This window comes from Phyllostomus hastatus, unplaced genomic scaffold, assembly GCF_019186645.2.
Source record: "Phyllostomus hastatus isolate PE091 unplaced genomic scaffold, TTU_PhHast_1.1 phas_contig_1, whole genome shotgun sequence".
In the NCBI taxonomy this organism is placed as follows: domain Eukaryota; kingdom Metazoa; phylum Chordata; class Mammalia; order Chiroptera; family Phyllostomidae; genus Phyllostomus; species Phyllostomus hastatus.
Window position 1 is genome coordinate 27,555,633 of NW_025333498.1, and position 24,026 is coordinate 27,579,658.

The 24,026-nt window shown below is 35.4% G+C and overlaps 1 protein-coding gene across 6 annotated transcripts in view; it reads right to left on the reverse strand.

Moving 5' to 3' along the window:
- The window catches only part of SLC4A10 (solute carrier family 4 member 10), a 268,818-nt gene that overhangs the window by 58,780 nt on the left and 186,012 nt on the right, over positions 1–24,026 (reverse strand). For all 6 annotated transcript variants that reach the window (XM_045850821.1, XM_045850997.1, XM_045850689.1 and 3 more), the window contains 5 exons: positions 14,956–15,102; positions 7,801–7,901; positions 4,648–4,822; positions 3,931–4,064; positions 3,285–3,530 (listed from right to left, as the gene is read on the reverse strand). In XM_045850821.1, coding sequence (XP_045706777.1) covers positions 3,285–3,530; positions 3,931–4,064; positions 4,648–4,822; positions 7,801–7,901; positions 14,956–15,102 — 803 coding nt within the window. The remainder of the gene's footprint in view (positions 1–3,284; positions 3,531–3,930; positions 4,065–4,647; positions 4,823–7,800; positions 7,902–14,955; positions 15,103–24,026) is intronic.

The window sequence follows — 24,026 nt, forward strand, 5'->3', positions numbered from 1 at the left end:
GCCATGACCCTCAGCAACCGCATATTGATGTTTCTCTCTCTCTCTCTCTCTCTCTCCCTCCCTTCTCTCTCTAAAAATAAATGAATAAAATCTTTTAAAAAATTACTGAGCAAGTAGAGCAATGACTCTGCATCAAATTTTGCGTTAAACTTGAATATTCCTCCACAGAAACCATTTGGGTGATTCAGAAGGCCTTAGCTATTGGCAACTGCTGATTGGCAGCTTCATCACCACATCATGCCTACTCAGGCATCACATCTCATGAAGAGTTGTTTGGCAAAATGTCGAATCACCCAGGTGACTCAGCCCTCCTACAGCCCAGATTTGGCACCCTGAAGCTTCTGGGTTTTCCCCAAAACTGAAATCGCCTTTGAAAGGGAAGAGATTTCAGACTGTCAATGAGATTCTGGAAAATATGACGGGGCAGCTGATGGTGACTTGAATTGTGTGAGGTCCCAAGGTGCCTACTTTGAAGGGGACTGAGGCATCAGTGTCCTGTGTAAAAGGTTTCTTGTATCTTGTATCTTCTTCAGTAAACATCTCTATTTTTCATATTATATGGCTGGATACTTCCTGGACAGCCTCATCTATCTGAAGAAACCCAAAACACTAATTTGAAAAGATATATGCACCCTTATTTTCAGTGCAGCACTATTTTACAAAGCCACTATATGGACACTACCCAAGTAACCATCAATATATATGTGAATTAAAAAGTGGTGGTACATATATGCAATGGAATATTACTTGGCCATCAAGAAGAATAAAATCTTACAATTTGAAATAGCATGGGTGGACCTAGAGAGTATTATGCTAAGTGAAATTACTCAGAGAAAGACAAATACTATACAATTTTACTTCTATGTGAACTTTAAAGAACAAAATAAACAAAACAAAACAAAATAGAAACACTCATAGATATCCAGAACAGACTGATGGTGCCAGAGGAGAGGGGGTTGAGGGTATGGATAAAAAATGGTGAATGGATTAAGAAGTACAAGTTGGTTACAGAAAAGTCACAGGGATGTACAACACAGCATAGGAAATATGGTCAATAACATTATAATAACTATGTATGGTGTTGGATGGGTAGTTGAAATATCAGGGGAATTAGTTTATAGAGGATATAATTGTCTAACCACTATGCAGTATGCCTGTAACTAATATAAAATAATATTAAATGTAAACTATAATTGAAAAATAAAGTTTAATAAGTAATTAAAGAAATAGATAAAGAAATAAAATTGTATTACTTTCAGTTCTATCATTGCATCTTTCTTAACAAAATTGCACTATTTTGGTCTAGTTTCAATAATTTTAACTTCCTCTAATAACAAAGAAAGATAATAAATCTTCAAAACATTTGAGACCATATTTAAGCAGTTAATAAAAACATTGGTGGTTGATGCAGAGGTTATAACTGTCTCATAAAGAACTCATAAAGAATATATTGCTTCAAATATTTGCTATATAAAAATGATACAAATGCGACAAAAAATTCAAAAAATTCAAAAATCCAATTTATATTGGGTTGGCCAAAAATTTGTTTGGATTTTCTCCATAAGATGGCTCCAGTAGCACATAGTTGTCTTTAACTTCATTTAAAACAATTTTGTTAGACTGTATTGTGACAGCTGTCATATCAGCAGGCATTTTTTTAAAGATTTTATTTATTTATTTTTAGAGAGGGAAGGGAAGGGGGGGAGAGAGAGAGACACACACACACACACATCAATGTGTGGTTGCTGGGGGCCGTGGCCTGCAACCCAGGCTTGTGCCGTGACTGGGAATTGAACCTGGTTCGCAGCCCACATTCAATCAACTGAGCTACACCAGCCAGGGCAGGCATTTAAAAAAAAAAACTTATCAAAATTGGTGAGTTTTTGTGTAGCCATTTTAATATTGAAGATGGAAGAAAATATGTAACATTTTTGGGATATTATATTTTATTATTTCAAGAAAGGTAAAAATATAACTGAAATGCAAAAGAAGATTTGTGCAGTGTATGGAGAAGGTGCTGTGACTGAACATGTCAAAGTGATTTGCCAAGTTTCAGGCTGGAGATTTCTCACTGAACAACACAGCATGGTAGGGGAGACCGCTCGAAGCTGATAGTGATCAAATTGAGACATAATTGAGAACAATGACGTTATACCACATGGGAGACAGCTGACATACTCAAAACATCCAAATCAATAAAGCTATAGATGAAAATTTAAAATATCTCTTGTTTTATGAAAAAAAAATATACAGATTTTTTGGCTAACCCAATATAATGTCCACACACAGTATAAAATACAGCCTTTGAGAAATTCTAAACTATTGGCATTCTAAAACTAGAAAGGGCAATAGGTCCGATCCCATTTTTAATCCTAAACTGTATATTAACTACAACAGGCAATATCTGAGTACTTCCATCATAAATGTCATAAGTTCTAAAAGCAATATTATATATTTTTAAATTGGGGTTATTTTGGCTAATACAATTACATGGGTTTAAGGTATATAATTCTATAACACATCATCTGTATATTGTATGGTGTGTTCATAACCCCAAGTCATGTCTCTTTCCATCATATTTCAATTCAGTGATTTTTGTTTAGGTTTTTATCATTTTCAAACACCAGTCTAATACAATTTAGACCCAATGAATCTCTTCCACTTCATTACTCTAAATCTGAAATCTTATATTTTCACTGTTTCTTTTGGATTATACTAAATTTAAAGGGCCCTGAGCCCTGGCTGGTTTGGCTCAGTGGACTGGGAATTGGCCTATGAACCAAAAGGTCACTGGTCTGGTTCCCAGTCAAGGCACATGTCTGGGTTGTGGGCCAGGTCCCCAGCGGGGAGCGTTTGAGAGGCAACCAATCGATGTTTCTTTTCCTCCCTTCCTTTCTCCCTAAAATGAAATAAAAATAAAATCTATTTAAAAATTTTTTTAAGAAAATGCCCTGAAACAACCAAAATCATATATGTTTTGCAAAAAATAAAATGCCTATATAGCAAGATTAACCTTGGTTCACTATCTACTTAATAGGGAATTCTTGACAAATAGAATCCCCAAAAGCTGTTCTTGGCAGAGTTGTTACACTGAGAACTCAAGTATCAGATGAGTGGCTCATTAGGTGACTTTTAAAATCCTGTTCAATCCTGAGTGTCCAGGATTTAGGTTATGAATCAATTTAATGCACTCTATCTGCTGAGTAAGTTCCTCATATTTCTTATAACAATAGCAATATTTGTAAAAAGAAAAGCTCACAGCCAACAGGGGAAATGGTACTTACGAGTACTGTGTCAGCAGTTCCAAATCATTATGCATGTTGATTGGATATGCTTCACTGAGTTCAAACAACTTCTCTAGGGCTTCATAAATGAAAATGATGCAAATAAGAGAAGCAAAAGCTTCTTCAGTAAACCGAGTGATATAGCAAACAAGGGAGCTTGCATCCGTAGCCACAAGTATGATACATAGGGTTGCAGTCCAAAGTCCAATACTAGCTCTTAAAGACAGGTATGACAGCCCATATTCTCTAGGAGGAGAAAAAGAATAGTATAAAGAAGGTCATTTAACAGCTTGCTACCATTTGAAACAGATGGAAACAAGTCTAATTCATGAAGTGCAAGTAAATAAGCTTCACATCCCCTGAATATCTAAACTCATGACTTTGTCTAAAGGGAGCATTTAAGGGGATACAACTAACAGGGGTTCTCAGGGTTGAGAACTGAATATAATTTTTTACAAACAATTACAAAACATTATACACAAATCTTTTCCCTTTTTCTTCATTTTCATGGAGAGACAAAAATGGCAAATGCAATCAAATCAGCCACTTCACCTCTCCCAGCAGACTGCAAATGTGATGTTGGGAGAACTATAAATACAGTAGAGAAACAGAAAGGAGCCAGGGGCCAAAAGTACATAACACTTACTTGCAAAACTTAAACAAAATCTTTTCAAACACCAAAACTGGTCCTGTACTGCCTAATATGGTAAGAGGCTGTCCACCAAAGAGAGAATAGGCTATCCCAGTCATGGATGCTCCAAAGAGAGATTCGATTGCACTCTGTGTAGAGATATAAATTATGTCATTATCTAAGTTGTATAGGCAACCATTATAACTAGGGAGAAATGCTTAAAATACATGGGGATATTTTTTTTCTTTTGTTTTGAAAAGCCTAGCAACCTTGGGCAAGATGTGGGATAAGAGAATAAAAAATGAGGCAGGCAGTCAGCAGAAAATAAATGGCAGTGAATAGGGATGTGGCTTCTCCATCTTCCTTATCTTGCTTTTCTTTTGCTTACTAAAAGTTTATGTATTTTCTGAAAGAGAATGGACAGAAGCACGACCTATATAAATGGGCTATAGACCTCCTGTGAAGGAAGAACCACAGCCTAAAACTAGCCTAGGATTGGGGGCCAGAGATGAAATGAGAAGCTTCTGTAAGACTCAGATTTAATTGTTATGTGATAGTCTACTTGCAGATCACCAGGTCTACCAGGCATCCAGGAAATTCACATGATGTTATCTGCCAGACCATATATCAGATATGTTCTCATAAAGGAATCCAAAATAAATGCTCACTTATCTAACTACGAATCTCAAAAACTGATGAATTTCAAACTTCAGAGAAAAGTGTAATACATACTATACGACCTTCAGTGGCTTCTCCCAGCAGTCCTCCAAATGTGATGACAGGAGACATACACGCGCAGTAGAGAAATAGAAAAGATGCTAAGCACTGCAGGCTGAAAGCATCTCTGAAGTCACTCCAGAAGTATGGAGCTTTTCTTTTGATATCTAAAATAAGTCCCCCAAAAATCCTAAGACAGGGGGGAAACACAATAGTGAAATCCAAATATAAAAAACATACAAGTCAAAATGCTCATTATCTTTGTTGCCAGGTCACAGTATAGGTTTTCCATCAGCTGAGATGAGACCCAATATTAATTAATCTGCTACAATGTATTATCATGGTTTACAGGGATGGCTTTGCACCTCTGTTTCCTCAGTTCCTAACCAAATGTGTCAACAACCAAAAAAATCCCAGGTTCTCTCAAACAAGGTTCAGAGCTGTTCAAATTTCAAACAAGATTTAGAATTACTGTAATTTCTGTGCCATTTCTACATCAACTTACTCCTGAACACAGGCCTACTATTGCAATTGTTGGCAGTATTTTCTAATTATTTGCATTGTATTTAATAAGCATAGATGAAAGTGACGGAGGGAGGGTAAACTGGCTTTTTTATATTCCAATAGTGAACATAAGCCTATAGAAAAAAAACAGTGTTTAACCAAGACTCCAGTTATCTACTCTCTCTGGCAAAAAATAGAAATAAAAAATAAACAAATGAAAACCTTTACCAGATACTGTTTCAACAGGCATCAAAATGGCCTTTGAATGAGACAGACAGGTCCACAGTTGTTTTCAATGTCAGGCAAAGGCAACTAACTAGGAAGAGAACTATCAATTTGAACTAATTATTGCCTAAATATATCCCAGTATCTGTCATTCACAAGACAATAATGACTTTACTTGGTATAAATTCATTTTTTTTTCAAATTTATCCAAACCACCATGAAACACTTGAAAGAGGATTAGCAGCAGGGAGGGGAGGAGATAGTATTAAACTGTGAAATGCTGCCTAAAATTTGAGGACTAAAATGTTTTTGGTCTATTAGGAATAAGAACATTAATGAAGAGGTATTCTCATTCTTTGAATGTTTAATAATACCATACAGATGTAACATTTGACTATGAAAAGCTCTCTGTGCTTCATCGAATAAAAACCCCGTGTTAAAATGAATGTGACTACAGTTAAGTTCCTACATGGAGGTTAAAAAAGTACCTATTTTATGTTCCCATACACTGCTGGTATGCTGACTATACTTAAATTATAGGACAATATTAAACTTTTGTTATTTATTTTCTAAATAGGAATATTCATTTGCAATCTAACAGTCACTTCCAAAATGACTGTTCTCTTGAGAAATACATTTACTTTGCCTTATAAATATACATCTTCAGAATAACTAAAAATTTTGAATATTATTTTTAATTTCCCTGAACTGACTGACATGCACATAATAGTACCGTATTAGTAACTTTCTCACTATTATGTGATTTATAGAATCATTTTGTTTTCCTAGTGACTTCTTCCATCAAAGGGACACGGAGTAGAAAAGGTTGAGAGGGTAAATTTTTAATTGGAAAAATGAAAAGGACATTTGAAACTCAGAAACTCTTGCAGAGAACCTGTGAAATTCACACACACACACACACACATACACACACACCATCTTAAGTTCCTCTACCTGCGTTATATAAAACATATGCATTTTTTTTATTTTGGGGATCATTTCTGAATGATCCATTAACTTGCCAAAGTCACAATTCAAAGTAGATTTAGTCTACTAGTCTATTTAATCATTCATTTATGATTTATATCCCACCTAATCCCCAAAAGAATTTGAGGTGGTTATAAACTATTCATTAGTAGTTAATATTTATAGGCTTGATAGCACTTTCTATTAGAACATTGTACGTATTAGACCATACATTAGTCTAAATAGTTCTTATATTACTGTGTAATCGTGTGCTTTTAGCGGCAAAAATCTAAATCCGGAAGTGGGAGGTCATTACAGAGAACAGTGCAAGAGCAGCCCAGATCAGATGTACACCAGGAACTCCGGGAGAGCAGATGAGTAATGGATACTTCAAGCCATGTCAGCAACAGAATCTGTGGAAGAACTCTGGAGAAGCGAAGATACCGGATATTGGTGACCTGGGAGGATTTAGGAAGCAGTAAGGAAAAGTGAACTTTGAAAAAAGTCTAGCTATGTGGCGCGTTACACCTGAGAGAGAGAAAACTATTACCACCAAAAATAAAAAAACAGCATTTGAAAATATGAAAGCAAACAGAAGGAGTAACAATGCTTCTATTAAAGGAAAAAGGAAAAAATTGTTTGAACCATCTCAAATAGGTATGCAGCCTGAGGAAGACATTAAAGGACATTTCCTCAGAGACAAACATAGATAAAAAGAAAGAACAGAGGAGAATTAAAATGCACAGAGTTGTCAGACACCAGGAAGTCAGCTTAGAAAACAGAGTGGAAACAGTACAAGAAATGGCCTTGAGGGGAAGGGAGTACCAATCCTGCAAAGCCTTTGCAATTGCCTTCAATTATAATGGAGGCTGTGTGCACACATTCTCTGAAGAGAGACCCACCCAAGGGTTTCTGATTTTCTGCTCACACATTGCTTGGAGAGAGACAAGCTGTCAAAAAACCATAAAGAATCATTTTAAGAAATAAATTGAAGCTTTCATCTCGTCAAAAATGTGTGATTAGAAAAATAAATCATATAGCTCTTTCAAATTACAATCATAAAAATAAAAATACTGTTATATACATCCTACTTGCATGTAATGACATAGAGTCTACAAGACTGAGTTCCTGCTATTTATTTTTATTTCCATCTTGAACTTGAAGCTTTCAATGAGCTCTTTGGAAGAGACAACTGACAGTTTTCTTATTCATTCTAAGAATCCGTGAATGTATTTTATGCATAGCAAAATAAAAGACTGGGTAAAATAATATGGAATGGTGTAGACACTTCTGACTAAATAATAATGACAATCATTAGTAACTACAGAGAAATAATATTAATTGGCTTTATTACTCCCAAAGAACAGGTATTCAAAGTGTTAAAAAAATTATACCTCAAAACAGCAATTCCTGGCACACAAGAATAGTATGGCATGTGGTTTTCAAAGTCACATACATGTGCCTTTGACTCACCTTCCTGTTCGCTGGAGTTCAGGTCCACTGTGTCCTCCATGGGGCTCTGCTTCCCCGTGAGCTGCTGTTCCATTTGGTACAGCAGGAATCTTCCTCTTCTCCTGTTGGAAGTGTGCTCGTTTTTGTTTGTAATACCAGATGCTAGTTTTAAATAACAAAACCAAAAATTTTCCCTTGAGGCAATATGCAGCGTAGCTAAGAACTCCAGCAAGTTAACTAGTTTCCCAAAGTTTCATACCCATTAATTTGATTGTGATTGAATTAAATGGGGTTTTGGACATTTATTTATTCTTTCATCTAATAGTTATTGAGTGCAGAGTGTGTGCCATTTATTATTATGGATGCTAGAAATATTCAAAGGTGAGCAAGAAAAGCATTCTATTAGTGAAGACAAGCAATTAACCTATAACATCAGGTAGAGATAGCTATGAAAAAAATAAAGTTCGACAAGGGGACAGAGTGACCAGGGTTGGGGTGAGGAGGTGGTAGATATGGTAGTGTAATATGCCTGGCATAGTCAACTGTTTGATAAACACTATTATCATTAGCTATTTTTTAACTGCATTTCTATCTTAGGTTCTAGCTGATATCTTCCTACCCAAGGAATTATTTATAACATTGTCCTTTCTGACTCATAGAGATCCTAAAGACTATCACAAAAAGGAGCTTCTAACAGAATCAATGCCAAATTAACTGAGGTTTATACAAGTGCCGTTTTCCCGTAAGTCTGGTCCACCTACTTTTGTCATTGAGAGAGATTTTTGAAAATCATAAAAATTCTATCTATTGGTAATCTTAGAGCACACCAATGTATTCAAAAGTACCTAAAAATAATAAAAAAATTAAATGGTGCAATTATAATTTTTACTTGACTGTCATTTTAAAATAATATAAACATATAAATGTGTTTTTCATGTTTATTGTAAACATGAAGAACAAAAGTGAATTATCAAAGGATCTTATGTACAATAGGACATTTTTCTCATGTTTTGAACCTGTACATTTATTAGCCATTTCAACAATCTGAGAGTATCATGATGGTACCTTGAAATGGGATATGAACAATGGGTACATAAAATAGTACAGATTTAGCCCTGGCTGGCGTAGCTCAGTGGATTGAGCTCAGGCTGCGAACCAAAGTGTCACAGGTTCGATTCCCAGTCAGGGCACATGCCTAGGTTGCAGGCCATGGCCCCCAGCAACCACACATTGATGTTTCTCTCTCTCTCTCTTTCTCCCTCCCTTCTGTCTCTAAAAATAAATAAATAACATCTTTAAAAAAATAGTACAGATTTAAAACATGAGAAAAATAGGCTTTAAAATGCACAAAATATAAGAAAGTTTATTGTTTAATATTTTTACAATTTTCTAGGAATATGATTAGATACAATGAACTGAAGTGAAATAAAGGATTTCTGTGAATTAATAAAAAAATTACCTTGGTAAGTAAGTAATTAGCATATAGTAAATGACTATAAAAGTGACCATCAGAATGTTCACTAACCAATCACTTAAGGAAAAAACATTTCTTAGCTTCCTCAAGTCTTAGAAAGCAAGTGATATTGTTGGATCTTCTGGGGAATTATCCATTAATGGATAAGTTAAATCATTATTTTACAGTGGGAAAGGCTATACATTGATAAGGCAAATAATAAACCATGAGGATATTTGCCAGTCAAAAGAATCTGTTTCCTCAAGAAGTGTTCATTTTGTAGTAAGGGGGAAAAAAATTTTGAAAAGAGAAGTTTGTATGAATATAGTGCCAGTGAATGCTTTGAAGAATAATATAGAAAATATTTTTGTTCAGAAACATACATATTTTGATATTTCAAAACAAATCAATTGTTGAGTAGATATTTGACCACTCAGATTTTTATTAATTCAATCAACAGACACTTAATTGAGAGTCAATTTGTGTCAGGTACTAGGCCCCACCACTGTGAACAGTGGACAAATCAGGCCTGTGGAGTTCACATTCTAATGGGGAAGGCAAACAATAAACAAATAAGTACATTAATTCTAAGGTACTTCGGAACGATTAAAAGCTATGGAAAAGTAAAATTTAGAGCAGAGTAGGGGTGGCTTTGAGGTACAGGATAGGCAGTGGGGAGGAGGGAGTGGCAATTATAAATACAGTGGTCAGGCAAGATCAGTGAAAAAATGTCATTTGAGAAAAATTTGAGGGAGTCAGGAAATTATCCATGACAATAACTGGGGGATATTCAAGCAGAAAGAATAGCCAGTGGGATAGTCTTAAGGCAGGAGTGTGGCTGATCGGTTTAAAGAACAAGAAGCGAAGAGGCCAATATGGTTGAAGAGGAGTGAACGAAGAGGGAAGTGGTAGGAGATGACTTCTGAGAAGTAAAGGGAGACAAGATTGTATAGGTTTAAGAGACCCTTGTAAGTGTCTGGCTTTTATTCTCAGTGAAATGAGGAACTTGTGCAGGGTTTTGAAGACAAGAGCAGCATGAGCTAACTTGGAGTTAGGCTGGCGACTGTGTTGAGAACATGTTCTAGGGGCCAAGGGTAGAAACAAGACCAGTTAGAAGGCAATTTCAGTAATCCAAGAGTATTATGATGGTACCTTGAAACAGGATGGTAGCAGTAACATTTGTGAGAAATTGTATAATTCTAGATAAATGTTGAAGGCAATGCCAAGAGTATTTTCTGGCAGAAGAGAAGTCAAGTATAAGAGAAAATAATAAATGTTTTTGGCTTGATCAACTGTAAACCTGGAATTAGTACAGTTGTAAGTGCAGAGTTAGTCCTACCAAGATGGGATGGTACAGATAGAATATAATTTAAGAAAAGATCGGTTTCTTATTTACTTCAGGAAGCATTATATTGACTTTTCCTAACATAAACTGCAAAGATGTATATAGGACAGAAAGTCGACAGTTTACTGTTCAGTTCAAACTTAGAACATGTTAAGTTTTAGATATCTAAAAGACATCCAAGTGGAGACACAGAATAAGCATTTGCATAAATAATTTTCAAGTTCAAGGAGAAAACTAAATTTGAGAGAGGATTTAAGGCTATGGAAACTGGAAGATATTACCAAGAGGATGAGTACAGGTAGTAGAGAGAATTATGACTAAGGACTGAGTCCTTTATCACTTCACCATAAAGAAATCAGAGACAAGAGGGAACCAGAAAAGAAGACTGGGAAGGTGTGATACCAAGGTGCAACGAGGAAAACTTAGAGTGTGGTGCTTTGGGACCAAGAAAGAATAGCAAGGAGTTATTAATGCTGTCAAATGCTGCTGATTGATAAGCTAAATAAAATGCAGATTGAGAATTAACCATGGAATTTTGTATTGTAGAGATCTTTGCTAACTTTTATGTAAGTAATTTTAGCAAAGTGATTGATGTAGTCAAAAGACTTATTTGATTAGGTTTAAGAGAGAATTGGAGGAGAGGAATTAGAGGCAGGTAGTACAGAGAACTTTCCAGTGGCATCTGGTTGCAGTGGAAGCAATACTCACAATTCCTTTTTAAGACACAAAAATTAGCAGTGTTGTATGCTAACAAAAATAATATAACACAGAACAAAAAAAATTGATGACACAGGGGAGAAAAAAGAGAATTGGTGTATAATGTTTGAGTTGGTGTGAACAGATGGGGTCTAGTGCACTGGTAGAAGGCTGACTTTGGATAATTCATCAGTAGTATTATACAGGAGGCAGAGTCTGTTGCTGCAGATGCCAGCAGATGGGTAGGGGTGGTGGTGGAAGTCTGGAAATTCTTTTAATCATTTCATATTCCTTAGGGAAATAGAAAGCAAGTCAACATCTGAGAGTGAAGGTCAGAAAGGATATGATGAGGGTTTGAGGAGAGAAAACAGGTGTGAAATGTCATCTAGAGAGAATGATTGGACTAAGGTAGTCGATGAACTTGCAACATTAAGAGCTCACTTGAGGTAGGTGGTCAAGAATTATGTGAGATCAGCCAGTGTAATTATGTGTTTTCTTTCAGCCACATTCAGCTGTAACAATGCAGGTAAGACTAAAAAGTTGAATTCACACAGGGTTATAGTTTTGACAAGCAAGTAAATGGCATGAAAGAAACAAAGAAGTTGAGAGTATACAAAAGGGAGTGATTATAATGACTGATACAAGTTATAATGATATATATAGGGTCATTATTGAGGTGACTGGTTATTCTCTTAACTGAAAGGAAAAGTATTTGAAAGTCCTTTTTTATACATTTCAAAAGAATAAAAACCATGGAAAGTAGTCCATGGGGGGAAGTATTATTTGAACAAGTATGAAGTAAGAATGCTTAATATGTTTGAATTCATTTTGCTCCATCTAAAAAAAGAAAACACAGTTTCATAGTATGTTACAACATACATTAAAAATTTTAATCTTGTACAGAAGCATACAGCCTATATCTAATTCAAACTCAGCATAAATTGTGCTAATATGATAGCCATTGGAAACAAGTAGCTATTTAAATTTAAGTTAAAGTTTAAAATTCACTTCCTCAGTTGCAGCAGGCACAATTCTAGTGATTAGTAGTGGCTTGGCTTATTATATATCATAAACATAGAAAAGCTCTGTTCTCACAGAAAGTTCTTTTGGACATGCTGATATAGAATGTCAATACAGACAGGTTAGAGCATCTGTTCAAGGTTGTACAAAAATAGATAATAGCAGAACACAGGTGTCATGATTCTTAATTCAATGTTCTTTCTACCACTACCTCCCAATAGCCAGAATCCCATAAATTCTGGTAGAGATTAATAAAAATAATTTTAAAAAATACAGAGCCCCCATGCTTCAACTTGCCTCAATAACATCATTTCTCAAAGTCAAGATGTTTTAAAAAATGCTCGTCTTCAGTTTTAATGTTTGAAAAACTAATTGATATTAAAAAGTGATTTTTAAAGTCTCAGTCTCAATATATTGATATTGTCATTAAATTTTCCAAATAAAATCAATTAAAGAGTTTCTTAGTACTTCAGGAAGCATTACATTGCTTTTTCTACTATTGTAAGTACAAAGATGTATGTACACAAGCACAAAAATAAGACAATGCATAAGCCTTAAAATTACTCCTTAAGCAACTTCTTTTTTAAAAAAAAGATTTTATTTATTTTAGAGAGGGAAAGGGAAGGAGAAAGAGAGGGAGAGAAACATCCATGTGTGGTTGCCTCTCACACACCCTCTGCTGGTGATCTGGCCCAAAACCCAGGCAAGTGCCCTGTCTGGGAATCGAACCAGCAACCCTTTGGCTTGCAGGTCTTCGCTCAATCCACTGAGCTACACCAGCCAGGGCCTTAAGCAACTTCTTTAATTTTAGTAGTGGGTCAATTGAAAGTATGTGGCTATACTTACAGAATCACAAAATTATAATTGCCAAGAAAAGAAAATTATCTTTAATGCTACAAAATGACTTCAGAATGAAAATACAGACTTAAGACAAATATCAGCTTATTTTCCTTAAATTGATAGTGGGATTAAGATGACTTTTTAAAACACTCATGTCTGAGTGGTGTACCTGTTCATTTGCCCACCTCTGGCTAACCCGAAGAACATCTCTATCCCGGGGTGGGCCAATTAGGCCATCTATTACTGCACCTAGTGTAGTTAAGTCAGACCAGGCTGGACTCCGTAGGGACGAGAGCCAAAGACAAGGCTGAGCAGATGACAACTGGGACAGTTGTAGGAGGCAGATTCAGTAGAAACAGAGGTGACACTATGAGTGGGCGTAACAAACATTTGATGGTGAGTCTTAACAAAGTCATGCCCCCAATGAAGTAACCCTAACTAATTACAACAGTCTTTGTTTCCATCTTTCTGGATTCTATATATAATGAGTACATGTACATTAGATCTTTATAGGCAGAATTTTTATAATTTTTATACCATGTACTCACACAAAAGTAATATAAACATATAAATTTTAATTAAAATATTTCCCAATCATTAAGATGATTAGAAGTAACAAGGAATTTTCTGTGTAATATGACTAAGCCATGCCTTTGAATTTTCCTAATACATGCTAACTTCAAGCCATGCATCAGAATATAGGAAGACAGTAATGAGCTTTTTCTTAACCATATTTTATGTCTTCATTTAAATTTAATTTTCCTCCAGTATAATATGTTTTAAGGTGGGTCTAAAGTTTTTCCAGGCATAGAGGACTGTTTGATTTAGTAGCATATCATCCATACACCAAATTTCTCAGTGAGGTATGTTGGATAAAATCAGGAAGACTTTGTAACTCCATGCCCCTGCCTTTAAAGGTTAGTTTCTAGTACCAGTTCTGAAGTGGAGAAAAGAGGGATTCCTAACACCAACAGGCAATGCTCCAGACACCAGCTGGGTGTCCTACAATTCAACTCAATTTGGACACTATCTCCCCAGAGATAGCATCAGGTACCACAGGTTGAAGGCTCAGTCCTGCAAGATGGCCCCCTCACCCCCAACGCCCACTTCAGATGCCAGTTGCAATCTCAGGTTGTTAACTGAGCTTCTGACTGACTTGGGAATCAGAGGTTCCCAAGACCCTCTGTTTGGGCTTCAACCAATTTGCTAGAGTGGCTCACAGAATTCAAAGAAACATTTTACGTATTAGGACACTAGTTTATTGTAAAAGGACATAACTCAGGAACGGCAGGTGTTAAGGATGTGTAAGACAAGGTATAGAGAAAGGGCAAGGAGCTTCCTGTCCTCTCCTCTCCGGGTGCATGATGCCCCTCAACCTCCATGTGTTCCACAGTCTTGAAGCTCTCCAAACCCTGTCTCTTTGGGGTTTTATGCAGGCTTCATTCATAGCCATAACTGACTAAACTTCTGGCCATTGGTGATTGAACTGAATCTCCCACCCGTGTCCCTTTCCTGGAGGTGGGCTAATCCCATGGTTGGTTTCACTAGGAATCAGCCCCCATTTTAAGTGAGTTCCAAAAGCCACCTCCGTAACATAACAAAAGACACTTTTGATGCTCTCATCACAGGAAATTCCAAAGGTTTTAGGAACTCTGTGCCAGAAGCAAGAAGAACTCCAAATTTGTATTTCTTATTATACAGCACAATATTACAGAGATTATAATTTAAATCACTTGAATCCTGTTGATAGGTTGTAGTATTTCGGTAGATGTTTGTAAAAGGCAAAAATTATAAACTTTTGAGTATTTTCAAATATACATACCTGGGAAGGAACATTTTTTGGAGGCTCTATACGAATGCTTGGATCCCATTCTCCAGGAGGGAGAACAGTAACCTGATCCAGAAATTCATCAATTCCTGAAACCAAGTCATTACGATCTTTAGCTTTGTAAGCAACATCATGAAACACCTATAGAAGGAAAAGAAATATCATTAATAGACTTTTAAAAAAAATTATAAAATCTTAATGCATTCAGTGTTTTCATTTCCTCGTCATCTCACATGTGAATATACAATTTGAAGAAACAGAAGTTTTTAATGTAACAAAATATTATAATTTAGTTTAATATATGAATGCCCAAAGATATATATTTTTTCTTGGAGTGCTAGAATGAATGTTGGAATTTCTGGAGGCAAGAATAAGGAAAAGGGCAAGGAGGATGGAAGTGAAGAGACCAAAATTCTGCCACCCGAAAGCTGCTTTTGAAGAGATATTGATTTTCAGCTATTTATTGAGAAACAAAAGACTCAAAAAGAACCTTTGATCTCTCCCGCTTCCAGCCCAAGAGATTCAAAGGGAGAAAACTGCTTCAGGAAGATCTTAGAATGCAGCCTTAGCCTGATTTGAATTCAGTATAGTAAACAAGAGGGCAGGTGCCAGTTTGCTAGATGCCCTCTGTGTCCCATTGTTTCTGAGTCACACCTAGCAAGGATTTTCCTGCCTGGTATGTTTCACGCTTCTTCAACTACCTGTAAATGGCCCATTCTCACTTCTGAAATCTAATACCCTGTTCCCACGAGTCCTGTTCTCTGTACACAGTGTCTTAGATACCCAATTTTGCCTCACTCTCTTTGGAATTTTCTGCCTGTGTGAATTCCCCACATGCATGTATTAAACTTTTATTTTCTACTGTTAATGTGTCTCTGTTAATGTGGTTATTGGCCCAGCCTACAAGACTTAGAAGGTGGGAGGAAAAGTATTATTATTTTTTTTAGCTCTCACAGAAGGAAGCTCATTAAAATAGAATTAATGATTCAAACACACCAAAGGTTATTTATGTATAGTAAATCAAACTTTCTGAAAGATGCCCTTGCTTAAAAATAGAGACGCAAATTTATAGAATATATTAGAAATTTTAGTGATATTTACACCCTGGCATACATAAACTAATTCAAAAGGTTAATTTTTTTCAATCATTAAGTAATAATAAGGTTATAAAATAGGGTTTTCTGGTATATATCTATACAGTTTGGAAAGTATATTTCCACTCAAAGTATGAGCTACATTTATACACACACACACACACACACACACACACACCCTGTGGTAGTCATTTTAGCTACAGACAGATAATGCAGGTCTTCTAGAGACAGAGTAGGAGTGCAGCCCTTGCTTTCTTCCATATTAGGGTCAGGTATGCTCTATTTAGGTGTATATATGTCACTTTCCAGTGGAAGTTATGAGCCCCAGTTGAGATTTATCACATAGCCTTTTGTCTGCCATAGTGACTGAGAAAACAGGTCAAGCTGAAGCTTCTATGAGCCCGAATGGCTATAATTAGCAGAGCCTCTCTGCTAGTTTGTGATGGACACAGAGCATAACAGAAATAAATCTTGGCTGTCATAAACCACAGAGATTTCAGTTGGTTATTTCTAGTTGGAGATTTCTAGTAAGATCCTTACTAGAAATCTCTTAAGTATGAATAACATATTTAACATATAAAAAGTAGGTAAAACAAAAATAAATGGGAAAAATTAGTTTATACTAAATATAATATAAATATTTCTGACATTTTCTGTATTTTGGATAATATGAAATTTAACAAACATTTGAGATTTGGGACTAATGTATTATTCTTTATGCTAATCTATATTACATTAACCAAATGCCCCAAACTTTACAGGAAAATTTTACTTTCACATACTCCTTTCTACTTTTAGACCATGTGTTTTAGTGAGTGGTTTGACATTCTAAACTGCTAAAGAAGTGATAATGATTTTCAAAGACTTTGTCTTTACCTTCCAACTAAGAACATTTCACACACACACAGATCACTGGTACAATAAATACACACTCCTTTCCTAGAAGAATATAAAGATATCAAAGATGTATTAATGGTTTAGTTATATTTTGAGAAAGAGAATTTTTAAATATGAAAACACAGATTTTCCTGTCATAAACCACTGTGTTTATGGCTCAGAATAGCTGTCCTCTTCTAAAGATCTTTATATGGCCAGGAGACCTAAACTGAACTTTTAAGAATTGCAAATGTTCTTAATCCGAATCAGAGTTAAGTTGCTCTACTCTTTATCTGCTAATTGCTATTCTCTTGAAATTTTTCTTGATTTAATCTCATTTAATTTAAAAGATGCTTCAAGAGATCACATGATCTTATACCTGCTTTAGACAGATGAACATCCAAATTCATCCAGAATAGATGATTCTTTATTATTTCAAAGCTCCTCAAAGGCGTGTATATATAGATATACATACATACATATGACATATATATATACACATATATATCAGTTTGATTTTATAATAAAAATTTTACTTATTATTGTTTCCCTATCATTTTCCCCAATAGCTTAATTACTTTAAATTGCTCTTCTCCCTTCTGTTTGTCTAGCTACCCTAACATCCTGATTTCAATATACATCTGACTTCTTGAGAAGCCTTCTCTGATCCACTCTCAAAGATTAGACACCTCGTTAGTACTCCCCTGACATCTTGTCCTTTTTCTTGACAGCTTTCTCTGTAATTATAATTACTCATTACAATTGCTAATTATTTAATTAGTTGTCTAATCCCTTTTTTCCTAATAAACATAAGCTCTGAACACTCATTCAATAAATATTTATCAAAGTATTTATGTGCTAGGGATAGAGCAGTGAACAAAACCAACAAAAATCCATTCCTTCATGTAGCTTACATTTTAGAGGGAGCGGGAAAATAAAAAATAAGCAATATAAGTATATAGTTTGTTGGATGGTGGAAAGTGTATGGAGAAAAATAAAGCAGAAGAGAAGAATAATGGTATGATGGGGATGCTGCAATTTTAAATGAGTTGAAGGAAATCCTCAATGAATAGACATTTCAGCAAAATCCTTAAGTAGTTAAGGATGCAAGACATGTAGCTATCAGAAGCAAGAGCTTTCCAGGCAGATAGAATAGCTGGTGCAAAAATTCTCAGGTAAGAGAACACATGTCATATTTGAGAAATAGCAAGGAGGCCACTTCCTTAAGGAGGAGTGAGCTAGAGGGAGAGTAACAGGAGATGAGTTGGAGAGGTAAGGTAGAGGAGGCAGAAATACATCCTGTAGGGCTTTGTAGATTATTATAAGAACTTTGACTTTACTCTGAATAAAATGGGAAGCCATTAGGGGGTCTTGAGCAAAATACTGACTGTGCTAACTTCGGGGTTGAGAACAGAATAAACGGTGCAAGGGCAAAGATAACAACTAGGAGTCCATGGCAACAACAGAGTAATAATGGGGATAGACCAGGTGATACGAGTGAAAGCCAGGTGATAACAGTTCGGAAAGGGAGAAGCAGTAGCATTCTGGAAATACTGTGAAACTAGACCCAAGAAGGTTTACTGATGAATTAGATTTGGGTGTGAAAGAAATAGAAGGGTCAAGGATGCCTTCATGGTTGTTCCATGAGGCCAGCAAACATGCCTTTAACTTCTAGCACTTTATCTTCAATGAACAGTGGACAATAAATATATATTTATCACAATAACATGAAATATGCACTAATATTATCATTCCCAGTTCGAAGATGAGGAAATTGAGGCAGAGAGAGTTGAAGTTAACTTGCCCAAGCTCGTACAACTAGGAAGTGTCTTCCCTTTTTTCTTTTCTTTACTTTCCTTCCTCCTCCCTTCCTCTTCTTTTTAAAAGATAGGAGATTTGGAACATCTTTGTCAGGTAATAAAAATAATATAGTAGAGTGGGAGAAACTGATAACATAGGAGCCAGAGTGGATAATTAAGGAGCAAATTTCTCCTCAATGCAGTGGGAGGGAAGAAGGAAGGATCTAGAAAAGAAGACTGAGAAAAAGCACCAGTGAAGTAGGAAAAAACAAATGAGCAAACAAACAAACAAACAAACAGCAAATGTGTTTGTTTTGTTCCTTCAAGTCTGCTTTTACTATTTTTGGACCTCTGTTCCATACATTGCTTAGAATAAGCTTATCAAGCTCCTTGACAAATCCTGTTGGGATTTTGACTGGAATTACATTGATTTCTCTCACCGCCGTTGCCTGCCTAGATTGTTGCAATGGACTCTTAAGTGGTCTCTGCTTTTATTCTTGCTCCTCTACAAGGGCTGAACCCAGGAGTTCAGTGATCCTTTTAAAATATAGAATATATCATGTCATTTCTCTCCTCAAAATCTTCCATTTGCATCCCAACTCAAAATCCTTACATGACCTACAAAACTCCTACACAGACTGATTGGTTACTTCTCTGATCTCATTGCCCACTGTTCTCTCCCTTTCTACCTCCTGTTCCACTGAGTTCTCCTTCTAGCTATTCCCCGGATATTGCTGGCACACTCCAGTTTCAAAGCATTTGCTCTTGTTTATCTTTTTCCTTGGAAAGCTCTTCCCTCAGATATCTGAATAGCCTGCTCTTCCTCCTTTAGTTCTCTGCTGAAATGTCTTCTTGGTAAGGCCTTCCATGACCACCTACTTTTTATTTGCAGCACTCCCCATCCCACCGCTGTCTCTCTTCCCTGATTTCATGGTGTCCTCCATAGCACTCATCACCACATATCACATTTTCTACTTATCTATATGTTAATCTGTCTTTCCACTAGACTGTTAGCTCAATGAAAGAAAGGATGTTGTCCAATTTGTTCACTGATACATCCCCAGTAACTGCAAGAGTGCTTGATAAATAGTTCACATTTGATAAATACATATTCAATGAAATAATGAAGAACAAAATGAGGGAGGGATTTGTCCTACTAGAGATGAAGATGAATTATAGTAAAGCTGCTGTAATAAAGACAGTGATGAGACAGAAATGGATAATTTTTGTTTGAATGTAGGCATTGCTATCCATTGAAATAAATAATGAAAAAATCAATAAATAGCACTAAGCCAAGTGATTATCCATATAAAAATGAAATTGGATCTCTACCCACATCTTACCAAATGCAATTATAGGTAGATCAAAAACTTACATGTGAGAGATAAAGTATAAAACCCATTGAGCATAATACAGAAGAGTATATTTATGACCTCAGGGTAAGGGATATCACAAATTTCAGAGATTTAGCACACAACTATTTTTAGCTGTACTTCACGGGAAAGAAAGAAAGAAGGGTGCGATAATGTCAGAGCCAATAAGATATCAAGTGACATGAGTACGAAAGACAGGATACACCATTTGAAAATGGTGACCTTACTTAAAGCAGTTTCAGTACAGTGGTAGTGATGGAATCACTGCAATGTGCCAAGAGATGAAGAAAGCTAAGATATTTAGGACCGGGTAGAGCCTGAACCTTAAAAGTTCTTGAGATTCAGATTCAAGCAGTACCTCAATGGTAGATGGTATAGTAAGCAGTAAGAGGTTTTATATTAAGGATGGGAAAAACCTGAACATTAATTTCAAATGAATTTCTTAAATAGCTACTATCTATTGGCTGTCTTTGCTGACTGAATGGAGTCACTGCTGACTTAAAATCTAGATGACAGAGAGAGAAAATTGTTGGCTCAAAAATGCAGAACAAGAAAAAGAAAAACAATGGCACTCAGCAATTTTCTTAGTTTTCATTTTTGCTTTTATTTTCATAAAACTGTTATTTGTGCTAATATACAATGGCTTTATTATTGTTCTATTTAAACAAATATATAATTTTTTAAATTCCCAATTTCAAGTTCTATTATGATCAACATTGACATACTATCTACATAAATAAAAGGTCATTGAAGTGTTTAATAATTTTCAAGGAATCAAAAGAATAATACATTGGTAGTAGTGCTAATAAATAAAATCATATGTTTTATCTCTAGTAATACTCAACAGAAAAATAGAAAATAAATGATTGGAGTAATTCAAGACAAGGTATTACTAAAAATGATTTAACACATTCAGTCTTCAGCTCCTTTATAAAAACATTTGAGCCCTGACTAGAGTGGCTCAGTTGGTTGGGTGTCGTCTCACAAAGCGAAAGGTCATTGGTTCAATTCCTGGTCAGGGTACATGCCTGGGTTTCAGGTGTGGGACCCGGGGACACACATGGGAGGCAATTGATCAATGTTTCTCTCCCTCTCTTCCTGTCACCCTTCCCCTATCTCTAAAAATAAATAAGTAAAACCTTTAAAAAAACTTATTGAGTCTATTTTTATTTTTGTTTATTTTATTCTTCAGATGTCACATTTAAATGAAATCATATATGATTATCTAACCACTAAGCTATATACCTGAAACTAATACAAAGTGATATTGAATGTAAACTGTAATTGAAGAATAAAATTTAAATTAAAAAAGAAATGTATTGAACTATGAGTGCCAGACACTATAGTAAGTCTGAAGATACAAAAGAAAAAAACAAGATTTCCCAGTACAGAAAGGAAAAACACACAAAGAGCTCATCAACAAATGTTTATTTAAGCTCCTGAGAAAAATAAGGGCACTAAAATGAGTAAGTGGTAACTGCTTTCATGGAATTAACAGTTTGATAATACAATCCAATTCACCATTTTCTTAAAGTGAACTTTATGAATCAACATGTTAAATTTAGTTCTTAATGTGTACAATTACTTAATAGCCTTCAAAGCACTTAGATAAGCAGAATAATTTTTCCTCATTGGCTTTGAACAAAAAATATTATTTTCTCTTTTAAAAGTTTTTAATCATTGTTGATAGTCAATGAATGTACTATTGTAATTAACATGTCCTATTGTCGTCAACAGATCTCTTCTTTTGGAGTAAATTTCCAACTGACTTTCTCTGCCATGACTTTCCATGCCACTGTTATCAGGGAGTTACCAAGTGCACTAAAGCTAAGCTCTAAGTCTAAATAATTCATGTCTGAATCCCCTTTAGGTGCCTCATTAATCAAGGAAATAAATGGAAGTCCTTATCTGCTCTTATTCTAAATCTAAAATTTAAAAAACATGAATGTTTCTCTGTTATTCCATGTCCACTTGATTAGTTAACAACCTGGACACTGACATCTTTCCAATGAGAAAATCTTAATTCCTAATTGGAGGAGGTTTAGGAAGTGAGAGACCTTGGGTATGTATGGCACCTGCCATGACACAATATGCTCTTTTCACCATGTAACATGATCCATGCCCCAGAGATATCTTAAAGTTATACCCCAATGTCTTACATGTGGAAACATAACATGAAATATATGCGCCCATGAACTTATAGAATACAAATAACAGCGTCATTTATTTTGCAATACTGTAAAATTGCAAAGTATTAATCAATGTGGAAATACTACAAGCAAAGATACTGAGTGTTATCTCATAAAGAGTTCTACTAGAGCAAGTTTGTGATCCTCATGAAGCCCTTTTTTTACTCTGTTATCTTCTCCCAGATTTCTTCAATAAAATGTTACATATTGTAGTGGATGAAATAGTGTCCTCATAATGAGGTGATATATGCATTGAGAGGATATATATATATATATATATATATATATATATATATATATCCACCTGAACCTGAGAATGTGACTGCATTTGAATTACACCTTTGCAGATGTAATTAAGGTAAGAATCTTAAGATGAGGTCATCCTGGATAAGGATGGGCTCTAAATCTAGTGAGTGTCTTTATAAGACATGGAAAAGTAGATGACACAGAGAGACACAAGGGAGAAGGCCCTGTGAAGAGGGAGGCAGAGACTGGGGTTTTGCTGCCACAAGCCAAGGAGTACCATGAGCCACCAGAAGCTAGAGAGACAAGGGAAGGTTTTCCTCTAAAGCTCTCACAGACCCACCCTGCCCCAAAATATGAGAAAATGCATTACTCTTGTTTTAATGATCCAGTTTGTATAATTTTTTATGGCAGCCATAGGAGACTAATATACTCAATAAGCTGTTTTTTTCTGAAACTGATGAAAAAAATGTGTTTCTTCTAACTTTTGGTTTCCTATATGTAGATATCAACAACAAACTGATATAAAACCATAAAACATAATTTGAGCAGATAGAGTAATTTCTATCAAACACAAGTTCAAATTTTCAGATTTCATAAGGCTATGAAAAATGATACACAATATTAATTTGCTCTTTTTACAGACTTTGAAGTATTCAAAGCTATGTAAAGTTCAGTAAATACATCATTAAATTATTTAGAAGAGATTCTAAAATTGTACAATCCCCATTTGTTATTTACTATTAAGTATTGAATTTATGCCCCTTCTGTGATCTTTTGCATCTGCTCCTCCTTAATAAGAAGAACAATAAAGCGATAAAAGTAGATCTCAATAAGGTGTTGGGGAATACAAGAAACCAGTTATATAATACTACATTTTATGTTCTTTTTTACATTTTTGAGATACAGCTTTGAGAAGCTGACAAAAGTTGTTTGCAGTTCAAAAAATCAACGTACAAATCTTCTACCTAGAAAATGTATGTGCTATATCAGAGGAATCACTTGAAATCCAACTATTATTTTCTAATGGTTCAAACACTCCCAGGTTGAGAACGGCTACATAAGGCCCATGGATGTTGCATCATTTTTATTGTCATGTATAGTATTCAGATAATCTGCCATTGTTTTTTCTTGAGAACTTAAAATTATTTTGCCCACTCACTGTGGTTGCATACAACCCTGAACTTACTAAAAAGCAATGAACTGTACTCTTCAAATGGGTACACATTATGTGCCATATGACTTTTATTTCAGTAAAGTTGTCAAAATTTTTTTTCAAGGCCTGACCAAGGTGTCTCAATTGTTTGGGCATTGGCCCATAGGGCAAAAGGTCACAAGTTTGATTTGGTCCAGACACCCAGGTTGCAGGTTCAGTCCCTGGTCAGGGTGCATGCAAGTGGCAACTGATCAGTTTCTCTCTCATAAATGTTTCTTTCCCTCTCTTCCTCCCTTCTCCTCGCTTTAAAAATAAATAAATAAATATTTTTAAAA